This window comes from Python bivittatus, unplaced genomic scaffold, assembly GCF_059951505.1.
Source record: "Python bivittatus isolate LINGU-HERP-01145 unplaced genomic scaffold, Pbiv_v1 ctg000700_np1212, whole genome shotgun sequence".
NCBI classification, from domain to species: domain Eukaryota; kingdom Metazoa; phylum Chordata; class Lepidosauria; order Squamata; family Pythonidae; genus Python; species Python bivittatus.
The window spans coordinates 18036963-18056749 of record NW_028277098.1 but is presented as its reverse complement, the minus strand read 5'-3'; the positions used below and the strand labels follow the sequence as shown (position 1 = coordinate 18056749).

General features: G+C 36.5%; 1 protein-coding gene across 4 annotated transcripts in view; it reads left to right on the top strand.

Annotated features, from left to right (window-relative positions):
• The window catches only part of NTNG1 (netrin G1), a 230551-nt gene that overhangs the window by 188879 nt on the left and 21885 nt on the right, over positions 1-19787 (top strand). For 2 of the 4 annotated variants that reach the window (XM_088153816.1, XM_088153817.1), the window contains one exon: positions 14234-14371. The exons of 1 other annotated variant lie outside the window; for it this stretch is intronic. In XM_088153816.1, the coding sequence (XP_088009942.1) occupies positions 14234-14371 (138 nt within the window). Of the gene's footprint in view, positions 1-7056; positions 7230-14233; positions 14372-19787 lie in introns of all 4 variants that reach the window. One more of the 4 variants, XM_025163541.2, reaches the window with a different exon arrangement.

Here is a 19787-nt window from a genome sequence, read left to right as displayed (position 1 = left end):
CAATTTTATTTAAGCTATGCTATTGTTGGCAATAAATCATTAGTTACGGCATGAGAGCTGCAGAGACACTTTCAGATTGATTAAGAAAAAAAAATGACCTTAGGTTTACCCTGGGGATAGATAATGAGCCAGAATGGAGCTGCGCAAATTAGGGCTAATGCAAAATTTCTAAGTCGATAATGAAAATCAGATTTGTTTCTCAGTTTGTACAGAAAAAGAAAGCAAATGGTGGGTATGCTAGGGAGATGGGTGTAAAGATACTTTTTCTTAATTGCAGCATAATTAGGGATGTGAAACACAACTGCCATGCATTTCCACAAGAGTGAAATGGCTTGATCCACAGCAGTTCAGACAGCTTGCAGGGAATGAAATCCTTTGTCACCCACTGCCCTCTCTGCAAAAAATGGCAGAAAAAGCACTTATATGTGGGAAAAAATGCTTCCAGAAAAGAAGGTATGTTTGCCCCAATCACATAGAAAAAAGACATACAGTAGAGGCAGCTTTTTTAAAAAGCACAGATTATCAGTTCTACTTTTCAAACTTTATATTAGGGCACTATATATACAGAAGTTTATCGATCGATCGATCTATCTAGGAAAACCCTACATGGAAAGTTCTGCTATATATTTTTTCATATTAACCTGCATCTTCTGTCATTACTTGCATTTAGAAATCTAAATGAAGAGATCATGAGGAAATCAATGGAAAAAGAGTGTGCCAGTTGGTGTATTTCCCTTATCCATCCACCCTTCCTCAGAAATCAGTGTTGCTTATTCTCCTTGAATAAGCAGTGCATTATTAATACCTCTGCTAGGATTAGAGGTTCAGATCTTGCTCAGATTCTCAGCTCCGAAGTGCTTGAAGAGAAAACACTTTAGGATATGATATTCAATATTTTCTTGTTTTTCAGGAGATGGTATGAACATTTCTTTTGTAGGGCTGAGTGGTGCAGGAGTTTCTCAGTGAACTGATAAGATCCTTAGCTTAATGCAGCCATAATACAGAGGTGTCATGGATTTCAGTTTCTGTAGCTGAAAAATACTGCATTGTTACATCGTCATGTTTCCTTTCCACTGTTTGCTACTCTTAATCTAAAGAATTCTTTTTTACTAGCCATCTTAGCAGAGATACGGTTTTGTTTGTTATATATGTGTTTACATTAATTCGACTAATTAAGAAGACAGACCGTTTTTTCCTCAACACTAAACAGTTTTGATAGATAGATAGATAGATAGATAGATAGATAGATAGATAGATAGATAGATAGATAGATAGATAATCAATCCAAGGAGTATAAGTGGCTGGATTATGCTCAGTAATAATTATATTTTCTCTGCATCTGCCGTTTTCCTGCCCAACTTAATTTATTATTCATGTTATTCTTATACCTGCAGTTGTGTCATTCAATCTGATGGTCATTTTTAACAATGGCTCTGTTTTGTTAGTTTAGAGATGCTTAAAGCAATATGGTCAAATTTAGTACCTCGTTTTCTTTTAAAGGATATATTTTAATTACCTCCTGATTTAAAATTATGGAACAGATTGTTGTTAGTTGGCAAAGCAATGGAAATGATTTGCAATATGGCTTTAGAATTTGATCAACAGGATTTAGTGTGGGTTTAATGTGAATCATTCCAGAATGACAGAAAAGTAGTTACTTTGTAAGAAAATGCAGAATTTATGAGTATGGGAGAAATTAGAATGAGATGCACTTTCAATATTTAATTCGGGATTAAAAGTTCTGATGTATTCTGTTCTGGACAAGTTATCTATCCTTTTAAGAACTCTGGGAATGATAGAAATCTGTCCCCTTACAAAATTGTAGTAAGGAAAGAAATAGAAATAGCATCTGCTTGACTATATTTTCCCATAGGGCCTCAGACAGAGAAATATTCCAAAAATGAACATGATTGTATTAGGCTGATGGCTTCTCTGTATGATACCTGGTGGGAATGAGAGACCCTTTTATGCAGTTAGGCACCCCAAATGGTTCTCTCAGGATTAAGTAGAAAAAAAAATTCTCAGTTCTCAGGAAGGGGCTAGTCATATAAGTTGTTTCTTTCACATATGATTTTGGTGCAAAAAGGAACATATAAAATGCATAGTTAGGTATCCTTCAACTGCTTGTGCTGTTTTATGCATATAATGCACCCTGTTTATCTTAGTAGCTACATACTCTCATTTCTGTATCTAGGATGCAAACTAGGAGAGATACTGTAATCACCTACATAATTTACCATTCAAAGTGGAATCCACTATTACTCAAAAGGAGTTCCAGTTTCACAGTGGCGCTCTCCTTCTCTTTTCAGCCTTCACCCCACCTCAAAGTCTGTTCCAAATGATTGAGAAAGCCAGACTTCCCCATTATTCTGCTCATGGAAATTAACAATTGTACCCTGCCATTAATCTGTGTCAACTCTACTTTCCCCTATTTCAAAACAGCATGTAAGTTCCACTGATTTCATAGAGCTATGCAAACAAAGAAGTGGAATCTCATAGAAGTCCCTTCGCTTCATAAGGGCTCCGGAAGAAGCAGTACACAACAGGAACAATAGTGTAACCTCACATGATTCCCCCACCCAAGATGCCTGAAATCTTATGAAATTTCAGTGATTTCATCCCAAGTCATTGTGAGACTTTCTTCAAGAACACCAAAGTCCGTGAATTTATTATTCAGTTTGGAGGATCTGTGGACACTGTGGGCATGGAGGGGAGGAGATAAATGCCCTGAAATATATCTTTGGTTGCTCTTTAGAAGTTCTGCAATAACCAGTTTACTATCATAGTGAGATCGAATGAAGTTGCTCTCTCTTATTCAGCTACTCTTCTACTAGAATAGCTTGAAATCATTGTCCATTCATGCAGATCAGAAGCATATACAGTAATTGGTTTGTGCTTCGTTCTGTGCATGTATCTTACCATGCTCTATTTTCCTAAATGGGAATATTCCTATTTCCATTTGACCATAAATGCTTACAGTGTTGTCCAATGGAATACTGCCAATAGAATGTGCAGTGTGGTATTATTACATGCCCAGATTTCACCACAACATTCCCAAACTGATGAGCATAATTTCATGCACAGATAAAAATAACTTATAAGTTGGAAACACATGGTGCCAAGTTGAGTTCAGAACTTATGACAATTCTTTTAAATCTGCAATATTTATTTACAGCAATATGTGTAATATTTATTTACTATCAGAACCCCCCTGATCCATTGCCTTTGGCAGGGCACATGAAAGAGAACCTTAGAAGAAACTTTCAGGTAGACAGTTGGAGAGGAGGGGAGACCATTCTCCAGGTAATTTTGCTTCAGGTGGTTTAGGGGTTTAAGTAGAAAGGCTGTCAGTAAAGTTGACAAAATATGACTGTATCCTCAATCAAATGATTGGTCTACCCTCAGTCCACATTTTCTGATTATTTCTCCTAGCAATTTTATGTAAATATTGCATTGAGAAGAACAATAATACCAGAAATCAGGTGGACCGTTGCAGTTCTGTATCCCCCCAATCCAGAGAACCAACTTATTTATTTGTTTGTTTGTTTGTTTGTTTATATTTCAAATTTAGACACTGCCCATCTCACGAGGAAGTGACTGTATCCAGAAGAATACAGTGGTTGACTGTACAGATAGCCATGAGCAGTTGACAACCATAGATAGCATTTGATGCCATACAGAGGTCAAAGATAACTAGCAGCAAATCAGGTCTAATGGAAAGTATGGATCTTCTGACTGTGCCTGGAACTGATTGCTGTTGAGGAGGATGCTGACAACTAGCTTTTAACTGTTTGAAGAGTTTTGTGGATAATCATTCCAATAATGCAATGCTAGATGGAAGTAGCAATGTAAACAAATGCCAAGGTTTGGAGTATCCGTAATATATGAATATGAATAGTCCTTACGAGTGATTTCTTACTTCTGGGTAAGGACTGAACGCATGTACACATCAGACGAGTTTATTGTCATATTACACATTTTTCTTACATTTGCAAAATATTACAGTGATTCTCACATCCCCCCAAAATGATTTAGACCAAGTTTTGACTCCTGAAACCATTAGACACTCATAAGATAAAATGTTCTACATAGTGGCAAGTGCAACTGTTTGTTCTCTTGTTGTCACTCGTTCTTTTCTCAGAATTTGCTCAGAGGAGGGTGATGAACTGCTGACAGGATGACAGAGGAACCATCATAGATACCAGTGCTATGGCAGCATAGGGAAGCAGAGCAGCCTGGAGCTGCCAGATTCCTACATCCGCCATCTCCGCTTTGCTACAGCTCTGTGTAGCTGGAGAACTGCCATTGGGAAGGGCAGCTGAAACTGGAATGTGCCCCTTTTTTTCTGTGTGATACAGTCCCAGTGAAAAATTAACCCAAAGTTTCTATTTCTAGTGTCAGGATAGCGGGATAGCTATCATGTGATTCTATTCATAATTTTGCTAAGCTATGATAAGGCAAGCTGGGTGGTCAGATGAAAAGAACATGGCGAAACCCATTGGTGGTACTGTCTTAAAAGTAAGAGAGAAACAAATGCCACCAGTCTGAAGTGTGAAGAGCATCAGGTAAGCACTGCTGTCAATCATATTTATTTTGTTCTTGGCTTTGTACTTCAAAAGTCAATTGTACATAAGTCAAGAGACACTGAGCATTATAATTTGCTGAGCAGCTTTGCAAATTCAAAGTTCAATTCATGGCACTTAACTGGGCTTTATATTTGATGGTCTCAGTGTTTTTAAACTGAGATGATATTAACCCCTTCGCCTACGTTTGTAAAAGTAAAGAAGTGGTCTGTCACTGAGAACTCTTCAGTCTTCTGCATTATTTGCATTAGTTCAGAGCCAGAAGAAATCAGCTGCCATTTGAGAAACAGTTAATAGGGGCCCTGTTATCATTACAAAAGTGATACAACTAATCAAATCCATAACTATAAAGTAGAAAGGGAAGTATGACTCTTACTTAGAATGCTTCAATTAAGACATTAAATAATTGGTGAAAACTAGGGAGCTCCAGGCTAATATACATATGGATGGCTTTGGGTTCCTTTTTTCCCCCACTCTTCCAAATATCCCACCTTGCTGGTTAGAGAATAGCAATTATGTATAGACCATTTTCAAGACATTAAGGGAGGTATTTTATTTGGCATATTAAAGGAAATTGTGTGATATTATAGGACAAGCTTTACAGCTTCAGTTACAAGTGTTGCATGGACATTAAACATCCACTTCCTCCTTTTTCAGTGGATATAACTTTAATTCCATTCATTCTGATTCATTATGGGAATTTTGGTGAGAACAGCCAGGATAAACATGTGATGAGAGGCATTGGACATGAAGGTGGAAATAAAAGAAGTCAGATCACCTTGATCACATGTATTTTTTTCACTTTAAGCATTCTAGTATATAACCTGAAATTATATAACATAGATAACCTTAAAAATAATGTTTTTTTAAAGGAAAAACTGATAAAAACACTCTCAAACCAAGCCAACAAAATAAAAATTATTTATTATTTGTTTGTTAGGTTTTTATCCTGCCTTTCATTTAGGAACTCAATGCAGCATGTATAGCACTCTCTCTTCCCAGTTGATCCCCACAATAACCCTGTGAGTTAGGTTGGGCTAGGATAGAGTGACTATCAGGCTTTCAGGTTAGTCCAGACATGGAACCAAAAGCATGAGTACTAATACTACAGGTAGTTCTCACTTAGCAACCACAATTGGGACCAGCAACTCGGTCACTAAGCACTGCGGTTGCTAAGCAAAAAAATCATATGACCATGACATGTTTACAACCTCACTTCCCATCTAGTCATTAAGCAAAACATCATGTGACTGTTACTTACAATTTTACTTCCACATTCTCTTTTAACTGTGCTTGTCACAAGCTGATTGCAAAGTGCCCAAATGGTGATGACATGACCATGGGACACTGCAACGGTTGTAAATGTGAGGATTGGTTGCAAAGCTGTTTTTTACACCATTGTAACTTTGAACGGTTGCTAAACAAGGCAGTCAGTAAGTGAGGACTACCTGTACCTTTATTGTAAGGTTACCATAACAGATTCTTGCAAGTCTGAAAGCACTTCCCCCCCTCCCCTGCTTTTACTTTCCAGAGAACTAGAGGAAGTGGAGAGTTCTTGAAAGGTCTCCCCAAAGGCAAGTGACTACAGTCAATCTGGATATTTTGGTCTTAAGCTATTCATAGTTGGAATGTACAAAATGTTCCATCACAGAATGCTCTAATCCAAAGCAATCCCTTTCCAAAGTCAGAATGGCCTATTTCAGTTCCATCCCACCATGGAACATTTTCCACATCCTTAGCTCGAAAATTACATTCTAACCTTTTGAACTGAGCCCAGGAATGAATCAGGAGCACTTAAGGACAAGCACAATAAAAATCAAATTCCTGATCTCCCTTAGCAGCCTAGTGGCTGTATTTTGAACTGACACTTTTAAACAGTCTTCAAAGGCATACACATTTCAACATAGAACCATAATCTATATTACATGTTACCAGGTGATTGCCACCAGGCAGTCTCCGTTAACAAAAAGTTAGGTCTAAAAATCTTTGGTGCTTTTGCTGGACAATAAATATATCTAACCTTTGAAGATGATCATATTGCTACCTTCCAGAATATGTTGCATTGCAGTTGTCGTCAAAGCAATGTGCAAGTAACTTGAGAAAATTCCAGAGAAGTATCAACTTCTGGCAAAGCCACCAGAGATTGTGTTACTGGAACCTGTGCGCACAAAACCAGTAAAAGGTTTATAACCACAAATGCTTTGGCTCCATTAGAGCTATTGACTATATAAAGCTACCCTCAATGCTATGATATGGATATCTCATCATTCTCTCCTGCCTGAAGAGAGATACCACCTTCATAGCCCCTGTCATTGTCCATGTACGCTACCATAATGTTCATGAATGTATTGTCCTGCTGTTCATTCATAACCTGCTCATGTGTCATAACTTTTTATTTTGAGAAAAGAAGAGCATGTGAATTGCTGTAACTCTACTACAGAATACCCTTTTGTATACATTTTTGTTCTTCCTTGCAAGACTGTGAATGCTTCGGCCACTCCAACCGGTGCAGTTACATCGATCTGCTCAGTACATTCATTTGTGTGAGCTGTAAACACAACACTAGAGGGTACCAATGTCAGTTGTGCAGGCTGGGCTACTACAGAAATGCTTCTGCAAAGCTGGACGATGAAAATGTATGCATAGGTCAGTTACGTTCTAATTCTGGCGTTTTGTTTTCTGCCTGTTTTTAGCTGTTTGGAACTCATTAGTACTTAAACAAACTGTTTCCATCTTTTAATTTTGCCAACTAAGCCAGAATGAGCTTTTTCAGTGAAGATCTGTGATTATATATATGTTTGATTTTAGATTTGAATCCATAGCTTGACTAAGTAAGAAGTTTATGTGGTTATGAATGGCCATGATTAAATATTGTAGACATTTCTTCATTTTTTGTTTTTAATCTTTACTGATAGTTCTACTGTCATTTTCGGTTTTTGAACACCAAAGCCAAGCTCAAAATAGTAGATTAAAAGTGCTATTTTGGGAATCTCTGATAATCTTAGGGATTGCAGCACAGGTACATAATTTATTCATGTATAATGACACTCATTTAATTGTGCAGTTATATGCACTGGGTCAGATAGCTTCATATCAACATGAAATAAATATGTCAGGCTGTGTTGAAATAAAAAACGTATTTACTCAATAGGAAGACTTGTTCCCAAATAGGAAGTCTTGTTCCCCCAAAAATTACCTGTAAATGGGGGAACCATATCATCTTCATTCACTGAGACAAATAGAAGTTGCTGTTGAAAACCAAGCGAATGGACAGAGATGAAAATGGCTGCAGATTATATAGATGTCTTTAAAGATTGGCCTGAAGATTAGCCATAGCTTGGGGTGGGGCTGCTTGCCTGGTGACTTTAACCCCCTTTGTAATAACTTTCCTCTCTTTGATAATCTCTTCCCCTTGCCTCATCTGCATCCCCCGCTTCCCTTCCCAGTGCAGCTTCTCCTTAGCCCTATTATTCATTTCTCCTGAAAAGAGAATGACATGAATTTGTTTCTTTGTGTGTGATTTGTGTGCGTGAGAGAAAGGTTGCTGTATTCAAATGGGGGAATCAATTAATTTTATAAACTGGGCATCTTATTTTACAAGCAAATTTTCTTAATTAACAAACTTTCATTTTGCCTTAATGGGCCAGTATGACTTTTGGCAGATACACACATATACAAGTGTATCGTATGTACACATTTTATATGAGAGGGTAGATTTCCAAGACTGGTTTCAGCAGGGGTTGACAATCATAGGATGACAAAGGTAGACCTTATGTATTTTTTTTCCCCCTATCTTTCTCTTTCGATTGGGATCATCTTAAATTCAGGGTTGTCTTCCTTTTGAGCAAGTACAGTGAATACAAAATCTTTCTGGCAATAAGAAATAGTAAAACAAAGTCCATCTCCTTAAAAAAAAACTATTTAAAAAGATGACCCAAAAAATATTTCTTGTAAAACTCCCTTTCCCCATCACTGCTTTTTTCATCACTAGGCAGATTCTCAATTAATTCAGCTGTTACAGCATCTCAGTGCAGCCAAATACACCCAAATACAAAGGAGAATAACATAAAGTAGAACCATTTCACATATGATGTATTTCTAGTATAGAAATCACGTAACTGTAAAAATGGAGTCTTCTTCTATATGCATACCATTTTGGGTAGATAAAAAGCCTTTCTCCACTATCAGCTCATCAGGGCTACCTGTTAAGTATATATGATGAACTTCCAGAATAAGTGCAATTTCCCTCCCAGAAGAGTTGTCTATGTAGAAATCCAACTTCAAATAATCCTATATTGGAATTTGCCACATGTTTGGAAACTCCCTGGTTTTTGCAGCAGAGTAAACAAAGCAGTGCAATATAACTATTGGTGTTATTAATACTACTACTACTACTACTACTACTACTACCACCATCATTATTATCATCTTCATCCAACCTTCCAATCCATTTAAACTGCTGTACCTTATGGATCAGAATATCATCTGGACTGCCATACAGCCATGAATTTAGATCAGTGATCATTATCAGCTATCCCTACTTTTTGATATGATGGGATTCTGTAGACTTAAATGGAATATAGTGCATACTTGTTTAGATCTTGAAATAGAATGCTATTAATAAAATGCAATGTAATGGAAATCTTACCATAAAGCATTCACACTTGAGCAACAGACTACCACTGTCTACAAACACTGGTTGGAATATATTTTCAAGATAAACATTGACTCTTTTAAAAATATAGATTATTAAAAATACAGCACTCTGTGGATGTTAGAGGTCAAGATACCTTTTAAAAAAGATATATTGAAGATATTCAATATAGTTTCTTAACTGCACATTAGAAAACTTTGTATAATATTATTTATGAATGTACTTTAATTACACCATTTCATGCCTGGATTATAATTGAACCTATCATGCCAATGCATTTTATTGCTTCTTGAAAGATTCATTATTGTAGCCATTTAAAAAAAGATATTTTCTACAATAAAAACACCACAGTAATCTGCATATTAAAATAATTGGTGAGAGGAATCAAGATATAATACATTTTCAGATACTTTCATAAAACCACACAGCATCATGAAATGATGCTGAATTATGGGATGTTTTGTCCATAATATATGAAATGAAGCTAAGTAAAATTTGTAAAAATTATCCCTTTGAATTAATTGATTCTGTTCAAATATTAAGAAATGTGACAATCATTTTTGTTGACTTGGTCAGTGCAATGCATATTCAAGCATAGATCAAATAGAAGACTCATCTACTTATTACTGGCTAATATAGGTGAGACATCTTAGCTTTCTGATATTTTATCAGAAAAAATGCACCTTCATCTGGCAATAGGAGAGAAGAGTTAATTGTACCCAAGCACTGCAATGTTGAGTGTGAGAAAACTCCACAAACACAGTAATCCATTTAACCAGGACAGGTCATTGAACCACTACTGAATATAATTCCATTGTTACAGCAAAGCCAAGAGTGAGCAATTAAGGAGTCAGATATTTAAGGAACCATCTTGGAAAAATAAAAATTAGGATTGAAAATAAGATGTACAGTAGGTATCCTTGCAATTGACAGATTTAATCAATGGATTTAAGGTAAGATAAGATGTAATTTTAGAACCTGAATTTGACTTAAATTTAATCCAAACTATTCAACTTGTGATGACATGTCTGATTTCTGCCCCCTTTCCCATGTACCTCCTTTGTGCAAGGGCTGAATCCCATCTAGAAATCATACAGTAGCTTTTGCCTTCTCTATGGATCTGCTTACACCAGGAATAGAAGCTGCTTTAGGAACCCAGACCAGGAATAATGGCATCTAGATTTTTGCATCCTTGCTTTGCACCAACAGCTATGATATTAATAAACAGAGTTAACAGTCATGGTATTAATAATTCCTTTAAAGCTTCAGCATTTCTGGGCATGTACCAAAGATCAATAGAAGAGAATATATGTAGTTGAGGGTTGCATTGTGGAGTCCTGGGGCTTCTCAGAGAACTCCCAGGACTCTACATATACCAAAGATTTGTGATGTACTGTCCTGAAATCCCAAGATGCTTAATAGAGAATAAATCCTGTTGAACTTGATTAAACTCACTTGTGAGTCAAGAAAATACTAACTTTGCCCCAATCAACACACTCGTCCTTCCTAAAGCAAACACTATCCAAGGCAATAAACATTTTAGTTGTAGCTTAGCAAAAAAAAAAAAAGGAATGTCCAGGAGAAAAGTAACTATTTCTCAGCAATTCCATTGATTGCATTTTTTAGAACCACCACTTTCAAAAATACATCAAAATCTTAATAAAGCTGTGATTCAATGAAATTTAGGAGCCTTTGGGATCTAGCAATATTTAGATCATAATCTGTAATGCAGTATTTACATTTCTTTGGTAAGTTTCTGTGACAACAGCCATCGTGTAATTTGCAGTATGTGTGACCAAAATTACATGAGAACATCACATAGTGCATGTGGCTGCAGGCACCTAAACAAGCAGTTTCTTTAAAAGCTGAAAAACCCCTTGGAATGCATGAAAATACAAAATGGATATGGTCATGTAAATAGTGGAATATTTTAAAAATATAGATTTTTAAAATATTTTATGATGATCATTCTTCACTACATTAAATGTATTTGCATACATATATTCTGTTCAGATTTCCAGTCAGGTGGCATCGGACTGTAACTCTAGATCCAATTCCCATGGTCAGTTTCTACTACCTCAGTAGTGCTATGAACGTGGTGCTAATTGTGCATGTACCACAGTCATGAAAAAAGCATCAATATGTAACAGGTTGCACTTGCAAATTTGCTAAAAGCTGACTGAACTGGTTCTTAGAAGAAGTGGTTTTATTTGAAAAATAAGCATTACATTCAGCCATGGTGGAAAGAGTAATTTGATTTTAGTATCACAAACAATATTTCTAGAGTATAGAGCAATCCTAACATTATGCTTGGTTTAAATTATTGCTGGTTGTATCCTTTGCAGAAAAACCTGAGGACCAATCAGCATTTTTAGCATAATCATGTGGTTCAACATTGCTCCAACTGGAAAAAACCTAAGCAAAGCCTTTCTTCCTGATTTAGTTTTGGGCTGGGAGCTCAGGTTATATAAAAAGAACTATCCCATAATTGTACTCTAAAGTGACAGGTGTCTAAAGGAAACTATACTACACTGTTATTCTGAATTTATAGACTGACTCTTAAATCACATACTGTAATAATACCAGGCCAGTATACAAAGAATATATACTTCGCCCTCTCTTGGGAATGTCATTCGTAATTCATAGAAATGAAAAATTGCACAATGTGTGAACTTTTTTCTATTTGCAGTGTAGAATGATCACCTTTTAGCTTTCTACTTTTTCTTTTTTCCTCTTGCTGATTTGTAATCAAATTCCAGTAAACAAACATAAATGGAATGATTTTTTAAAAACAGAGCTTTTCACCCAGCATGGATTCAAAAGAAATACTTTGGGATCTTAACATTTAGTAGCAGTAGGCAAAGTTATTGTTAGCCTGAAATATAAATTCTATCCACAGAGGGGTATTTGCAATCAAAATCAAATTCTTAAAGAAAAAAAATCCAGAAAAACCAATCACAAGAATTAAATGAAACAGGAAACTGATCTAGGGAAGATGCAATAACAGCACTTCTGTTGTTTCAAATTGCATTAAAACAATACAACAATTTGAGAAATGTTGTACAGCTATTGACAGTAGGGACTGACAATTTGCAGCCTTAAATCAAATCTGGTTTCTCAATTATTAAACAGGGAAAAAATGTTTGGGCAGAATTTTGTTGCATCCATGGGAATGACTAGCAGCCTCCTAAAAGAGTGGTTTTGAAAGAAAGGGTCAGATTTGGCATTATTGCTAATATTATAATTTCTGAAAGATATCCATGGGGTACCTACACATGGAATACTGTGTATAATTCTAGTCACTATAGATAACTTTCTATAGAACTGGAAATCTGTAAGAAGAAAAACAACCAGAATCATCAAGGAAAAGTTACAATGCCTGGACAATTTAGTTTAGAGAAAAGATGAATAAATAAGTGTGATATAGTAAAATTATTCTTGCGCATAAAATGTAAATAGGGGAAGCTTTCCCGCCTCTCTCAGAATACTATAACCAGGGTCATCCAGCCTAGCTAAATAGCGGAAGAGACAAAAAAGAAGTTTATATCGTGCATAATTAAGCAACAGAATTTATTTACAAAAGCTATAGGGATGGCCTTCAGTGGCAATGGAAGAGAAAACATAAATGGTTACTATCTTGATAGCTATTTATTATATCCAGGGCACATTTTGGGGGTACCTTTCTTTAGGCATTAGGTGGCTAATGGGAACACAGTGCTTAAACAACCCCTTGGGTTAGTCTAGCTACGATCCTATGTTATTATGCTGCCCCAGTGGGATTGTTCAGAGATTTTGAGGTAAAAGGTGAACCAAATATGAGTATATATTTCTTAGAGCTAAAAAAAAAAAAGAGTTGTGACTGTTCCAGTATGTAATTAGAGAATTGTTATTTTTTAAATATATATAAGGTCAACCATCGTCCTCCTCACTGCCCTTATATTTAACACAGTAACAGAAAAGATAGGCTTGAATTAAAATCCTGCTAACCAAGCTTCATGAACATTCTAATTTCACTACTACCTATCTCAGATTCTCAAGGTAGGAAAGGTTAATATTGCAATAATAATAAAAATACCCAAAATCCAACGCCTGTAATTTCTGAACACTAAAATGATGTGAATAAATTAAGCTAATCCTTGTGACTATAAAGAAAGACTATTCTGGAAATGCTTAAAATGTCCTTTCATTGCCAGCAGAAACTATTCAGCACTACAGTATGTATGGAGGAGGGAGCCTTACTTTCTCTATTTTAATAATTTAAAATGTATTTTACTTGATGGCCTATTGATGTTTCTTGAAATGCTAAGCTTACCTAATGTTCATTAAAACACATCTTAAAAACATGAAGATCAGATTGGAGGGTTTATCATGGTCAGTTGCCTTTGAAGATATCAATGACTTCATTCTTTGTTTTATTTCTACATCATCTTCTTATTCCATCATAAAAATCAATCATTAAATCAGTTACCAGCATTTACAGACAGGAATTCATATTTAATTCCAAACTGCAACAGGGAATCTACCTTCAGGTCTTTGCTGTCCCTCTCTTTTTCTTTCTTACTCTCTCCACTTTTGTAGGAAGGAAGGAAGGGCTATGATATTGTGGCGCTATGATTGGTGGGATCCACCCTAAATTCGTAATATGGCTCACTTACAGATCTATATCCTTTCGTTGAAGGCTAGTATCACAAACCAATTAACAAGCAGGCTTTCATGCATGTGTTTTTCTTTCCACCATCTTTAAATGGTCTTCTTCTATAGCCGATGGAGATCCATGGCCCTACAGCAGTTGTTGAACTATAATGCCCATCATTATATTCCAACGTTGGCCATAATTCATCATTCCTGATGAAACCCAGGATCAGCTAAAAGACGATAAATGCCTCAACCCTGCATTATATTTACAAAGTGAACATTGTTACCCATTTCAGCAATGCATTACTTATAACCATGTATCCCTGGCACTGAGTTTATGTTTGTTGTCTTGTTTCTGCAGAATGTAATTGTAACCGTTTGGGCTCAGTCCATGATCGCTGTAATGAAAAAGGAATTTGTGAGTGTAAGCAGGGAACAACAGGGCCTAAGTGTGATAAGTGTCTGCGGGGATATAACTGGCACAACCAGGGTTGTCAATGTAAGTAATTGCCCTCCTTCTGCCCCCATCCCTTGCTGCCTGTGCTTCCCCGTGCCAGCATGCGCAGCCCCTAAGACCAGACTAATTTTAAAAAGAGCAAGCTTTCAAATGTATCCTGCCTGAACCTGAAGTCTAATGAGAGCATTCCAAGAAAGGCAATAAATTGGCTACGCAATCCATTTGTTTCAATATGCTGTGTAGTGCCCCTTTTCCTTCTTTCTGCTAATGCTTGGGTCACTGTTGAACTGAAAGTAGCACGTATTGGTGTCTTGCCAGCTATAGTCAATGGAACTATGACGAGCTATACTTCTTGTGCCCTGGTTCCAAATGCATACCAGAAACATAAAAATGATACACTAATATGCATGTGCATTTATGTCTTTGCATTTACCTTTTCCTAGATACTGGAAATTTGAAGCCATGAATTAATCTATTTCTCTCTATTAAGCCTCACTTTGGGTATAGTTCTGTTACTGTCTGCTTTTTTTTTTTTTTTGCCTGTATGAACCTAACAGTGTTTAAATTGCTGCAGGTAATATAGAGCTACTGGTTCAAGAAGTGGGAGTTTGTTATGCATATTTGGGGCCTACTGAGACATGGGGACTTATGTTGATGCAGTCTTGTCCAACCTCCCAACCGTAGTTACTAAGTCTGCATCAGATTCAGTGCAAAGCATGACTAAAGTTTGAAAGCAATATCTGAAGCAGGTTTGTAAAACTGCTCTAGGGCTAACTTAATTATATCAACATAAAGCTGATCCTGGGAAATGCTGAGAAGGAAAAGAGAAGTTTTAGTGAAAAGAAGAAGAGGAAGGATGGAAAGGAATATGTGAGGTGTTCCCAAGTCATAACTATGGTTAAGTGCGTGGGAAATAAAAAAATGCACTGCACCAAGTCTGGAACTCATGTGATGATGCCAGTGTTTTTGCATTACAAGGCAGTGAGAAAAAACACCGGCAGGCTATTTGAGAAATAGAAACAAGAATGGAGTTTCAGGTAGGTAAAATGGAACTATATCCAGTTAGAATACATCAACTCTCCAGGTTTACAGTGGAAGTTGTATTGGCACAATTACAAATAAACATTTTGTTAAGACAGTTTTAAGGTTGGCTAATCATAGTTATCAGAAACAAATTGTAATTTGATGTGCTCTTTATCTCACGTTGTGCAACTACAACAAATATATTTCCATTTGTGTTTTCCCTGTGCTCTTCATGATTATTGGTTACTCATTCATTCTATTTTTTTGGTTATCACACACATATAACCTCATCTTCCAGGATATATTCAACTCCTCTTCATTCTCATCTGTTTGGATGCATCCCAAATCTACAACAGCGACTGAAGGTGGTTGCAATGGCACATGTAGGACTGAAGAGCAAGTCATCCTCCAAAAGAGGGTGCATGCAAATTTCATCTATCTCAAATGCAAAGTACACATAATGGTTGGAGTCAGTAAGAAAATAAGAGTTGGTGTCATTAAGACTACGAATGTGTGATTTAAAGCAGGAAGTAACCATTACGCCGCCCAGAGTCACTTGTTTTGTGAGATGGGCAGCTATATAAATTAGACAAATAAGAATTAAAATAAATAAATAAATAAATAAATTGAAAACTTATCTCTACCAAAATTCGGTAGGTGATTTTAGATAAAAACACATACTTTTCCACAAACACTTTCTAAAATAACAATAATAGATTATTCATGAGAACATTTTGAGTATTTTTATAATGATTTGCTTGTGGTGCAGTGAATGAATTTGTAGAACAGGTACATTTTCTGAATTGATATGGATGCTTTTAAAGCTACACCCTGTGTAGTTCACATTCTGTCTATTCTAATAGCTACTCATTCTAGCATGCTGAGGCTTGATATATCTTTTTATACAGATGGAAGTGTGTATTATAACCTGGACCCATCAGTGTTACAAATTATTTATTGTAAAGTATAAAGCCGTTTGCTGCTGAGTTTAAACTTTTTAACTTGAATGAAATTGCATTTATATATTTTAATTGCTCAGTGTGTAGTATTAAAATGAGGCAGCATTCACTCTGTCAAAGTAACTGATATACCCAAGTAGAAGTCCTGTGATTTTAGAAGAACTGCAAGATGTTCACAGAGAGACAGACATGGGAGGACTGAAATTATGAAACAGTGGAGTCATTTGTTTGTTTTTTCCTTCCATAAATTGGTAATTTCCAATTCTTTGGGATTAGCATGCATATTTGAATGTTGTGATTGCAGTTATAAAATGCTTCTGTGATAAAGTAGGAAGATCCTTAGTACTGCCTCTTATATTTTGTCTTTTTCCTGGCCAAGTGGGCACAAATCAATGGGTTGCAACTCTTTTTTTTTTTTTTTTTTGGTCTAAGAATGCATTTGGGGGCCCATGTGGGGGACATAGGCATTCTTGGAAATCATGGTGATAAGAGAAGCTTGGATCTTTATGTTACAGCATGACAGCTTGTCTCATCATTAATAGTGGTAGTAAAATCTAAAATAAATTATTTGAATCTAAAATATATTATAAAAGGTGGAGCAGAGAACCTAGCAAGCATCAAAAGAACTAGGCATGATATTTGGGTGTCTGCAGATGTATTGAGTACTCCCACTCTTAAAACATGGAAATATCACAGATATTACTAAGCAGAGACCTTCAAATTCAGATTGGTAAGCATATCAAACAATACAGCATCTGCAAGCTATAGTCCTATTTCCCAGTACTGTATTATTCAGTCCTGGATTTACGTGGATAATCAACTCTTTTTCAGGTTCAGCTTTACTTATTTCTCATGGAAATTTATTACTGCATTGCAGAAAATTAGTAGAACAGCAGCAACAGCTATAACATCCCTTTAATGTGCAATAAAGATTCCCTCAAGATTGCTTGCCTGTGAACATGCAAAGCAGACCCTTGATCCCATTCCCAGTGGTGGCTGAATCTAAACCATTATCCAGCCTCGCTTAGTGCTGCTGTTAGGGGTAGGGGGTAGTTGGGGGGAAAAGGACATGAAATGATTGGAATAAAAGGCCTCAGCTTGATTCATTTTTATTTTAAAGAATGTGTATGCCACACTTCAAATCCAAGTTCTCCCAGGCAGTTTACAATGCATTACTACCACAATATAACAATTTTAAAACTAAAGCAGTAATTTAGAAAACAGTATGTAATATCTAGACAATCGAAGCATTTAGTAGCAAACTTCACCTGCTTCTTACTTTACATAGGTTTAGGACTTACATCAAGAAAATGTTTTGCCATTATCATATTACAGTAGAGGGTCAATAAGTATAGACAATAAATCTATAAGTCTGCTGAACAGAGGGGCACATGGTTTCACACCCTGCCTCTTTAGCAAAATTGTCAGTTCATCAGAAAATTTTAAAGTTAGGTATTTTAAAGGACTTGGTTCTGTCTCCTGCCAAAGGATCTTTCATAGTCGAGCTAAGAAGCTGCTCAGCAAGTTGTACAGGAATGGCTTCAGCAACTGACCTAGTCTACATATAGGCATTACTTAGAAACAGCCTAGATACTCTAAGCTCATGTCCAGAGCTATTCCATTACTGCAGAGGAACTTGGCTGTGGGCCCCAATGGTTTCCCTAGTCTCGTCAACCAATTTCTGTGTGTACAAAAGCCTCCTGCTAAGGAACAAGTAGATGCCACTGTGCTTCCAAAAATTAGGAAACAAGATAGATCTGCTGTTGTCATTGAACAGAGGAGGCCTTCTGTGACAGCACAAAACAATAACTTCAGTGACCCATGGCAATGCAGGAGTCCTCTGTGTGTGCACAGCAGGATGTTGCAGCCTCACAGAAATGAAACAAAACGTACTGGTTCCTGTCTAGTTTGCTTCCTTCATAAGTTGTACTATGCATCTACTGCCAAATTTCAATTCAATTTAGTTTACTAACATTTTTCCCACTTGCACAAACATACCTTGTCCACGTCTGTTTTCTGCCACATCCTAAGGATGTTGCCTTCATCCCATCTTAGCCCCTGACACAGATAGGCTTAAGTGATCCTTAGCTGTGCTGGTATTAAAGTAATATTTTCTCCCTTCTGACTAAACAGCAACTTTTCTTTCCTTAGTAAGAAAAAATCTGAATCTTTATATTTTAATTTGATGTTAGGATTACAAACCATAGTATCCCCCTTGCTACGCTCACAATGAGACTTCACACAAGCCATTAATTATTTCTCCAAAGTGATATTTCAGGGCAAATTGGGAACCAGAGAATGTTTGTCACTTGTTGTAGATTGACAGTGAGCGTCATCTGGCTTCATCTGCTTGAAAGCTTCATCTGGAGGGAATTTGTTGAAGATTTTAGATTAATTAGAAACTATTAGCATAACATTTTTAGAGGATTGCAATGGGTAGCACTGAAATATACCACAATTGTGCATACGCTGTATTAATTTTTTTTAGTGGAAATATTTCATTATATATTACATGAAATTAAAAATTCCTTACATTCCATCCAATTAAAGGAGCAGAATAACAGCCCCCTTATCTAAAAACCATATCAAAAACTGGAAAGCATGACCACTAAGCACTGATGTGACGAAGTCAGACACTCAGAAGAGAGCTGTAAAATCAGGAATAGTTGGGCTGCTGAAACACATTTTCCCAAGATGCAATTTTAAATAAATGTTTATTTAAAAAAAAAAAAGTTGTGCAGGTGTGAGGCCCAGTCCCTATTTCTAGATAAGTAAGCTTTGCTTTCTTAAGATAACGAGCTGGCTTCAAGGTCACCATGTTCACAAAGCACTAAAGATCTTCCAGCTCCACTGGACTCTGTATCTATATAACAGACAACTTTGAAGGCTCACTCCAGATAGGCAGAGGTTCTTTCAGACTTTTTTATCTTCCAGGTTATATCAGGTGTTATTCAATTCTAAATCAGTACTCTAAGCTTTCCCATCATCTCAGGGGGTGAGGTGCCTTCCCAAAGCTTGTTTCATCAGGAGCTCTCCATGGCACAGCCTCTTACTCTTGTGCCCTTGGTATATTGAACCTTTGATTTCCAACCTGGAACAGGTGAAGAAGCTGTCTGTGATAGTGAGGGAAAGTGTTGTAGGCATCTTCAGGATGACTCCCCTTTTTGTTTTCAGGTGAGGCATATAGGTCTCATCATCTTCCAGCTGAAAGGTTCTTCTAATCCTGATCTTCATAGCTAGTGCTCCGTTAGCTGTCAGTATATGAAGAAAGAATCAACGGGTCAAGAGAAGTACAGAAGTGAGAAAGTAATGATTGGGTGGAGTTAAGAAGATCCTCAAAAAGGAAGAAGTTTAAAGGATAAAAGGCAATGTATGAATTGATGTAGTAACTCATTTAGAAACTGCCTTGTTTAACAACAATTTGCAATTATGATGGTGATGAAAAAGTAACTTTATGACCAATCCTCACATTTACA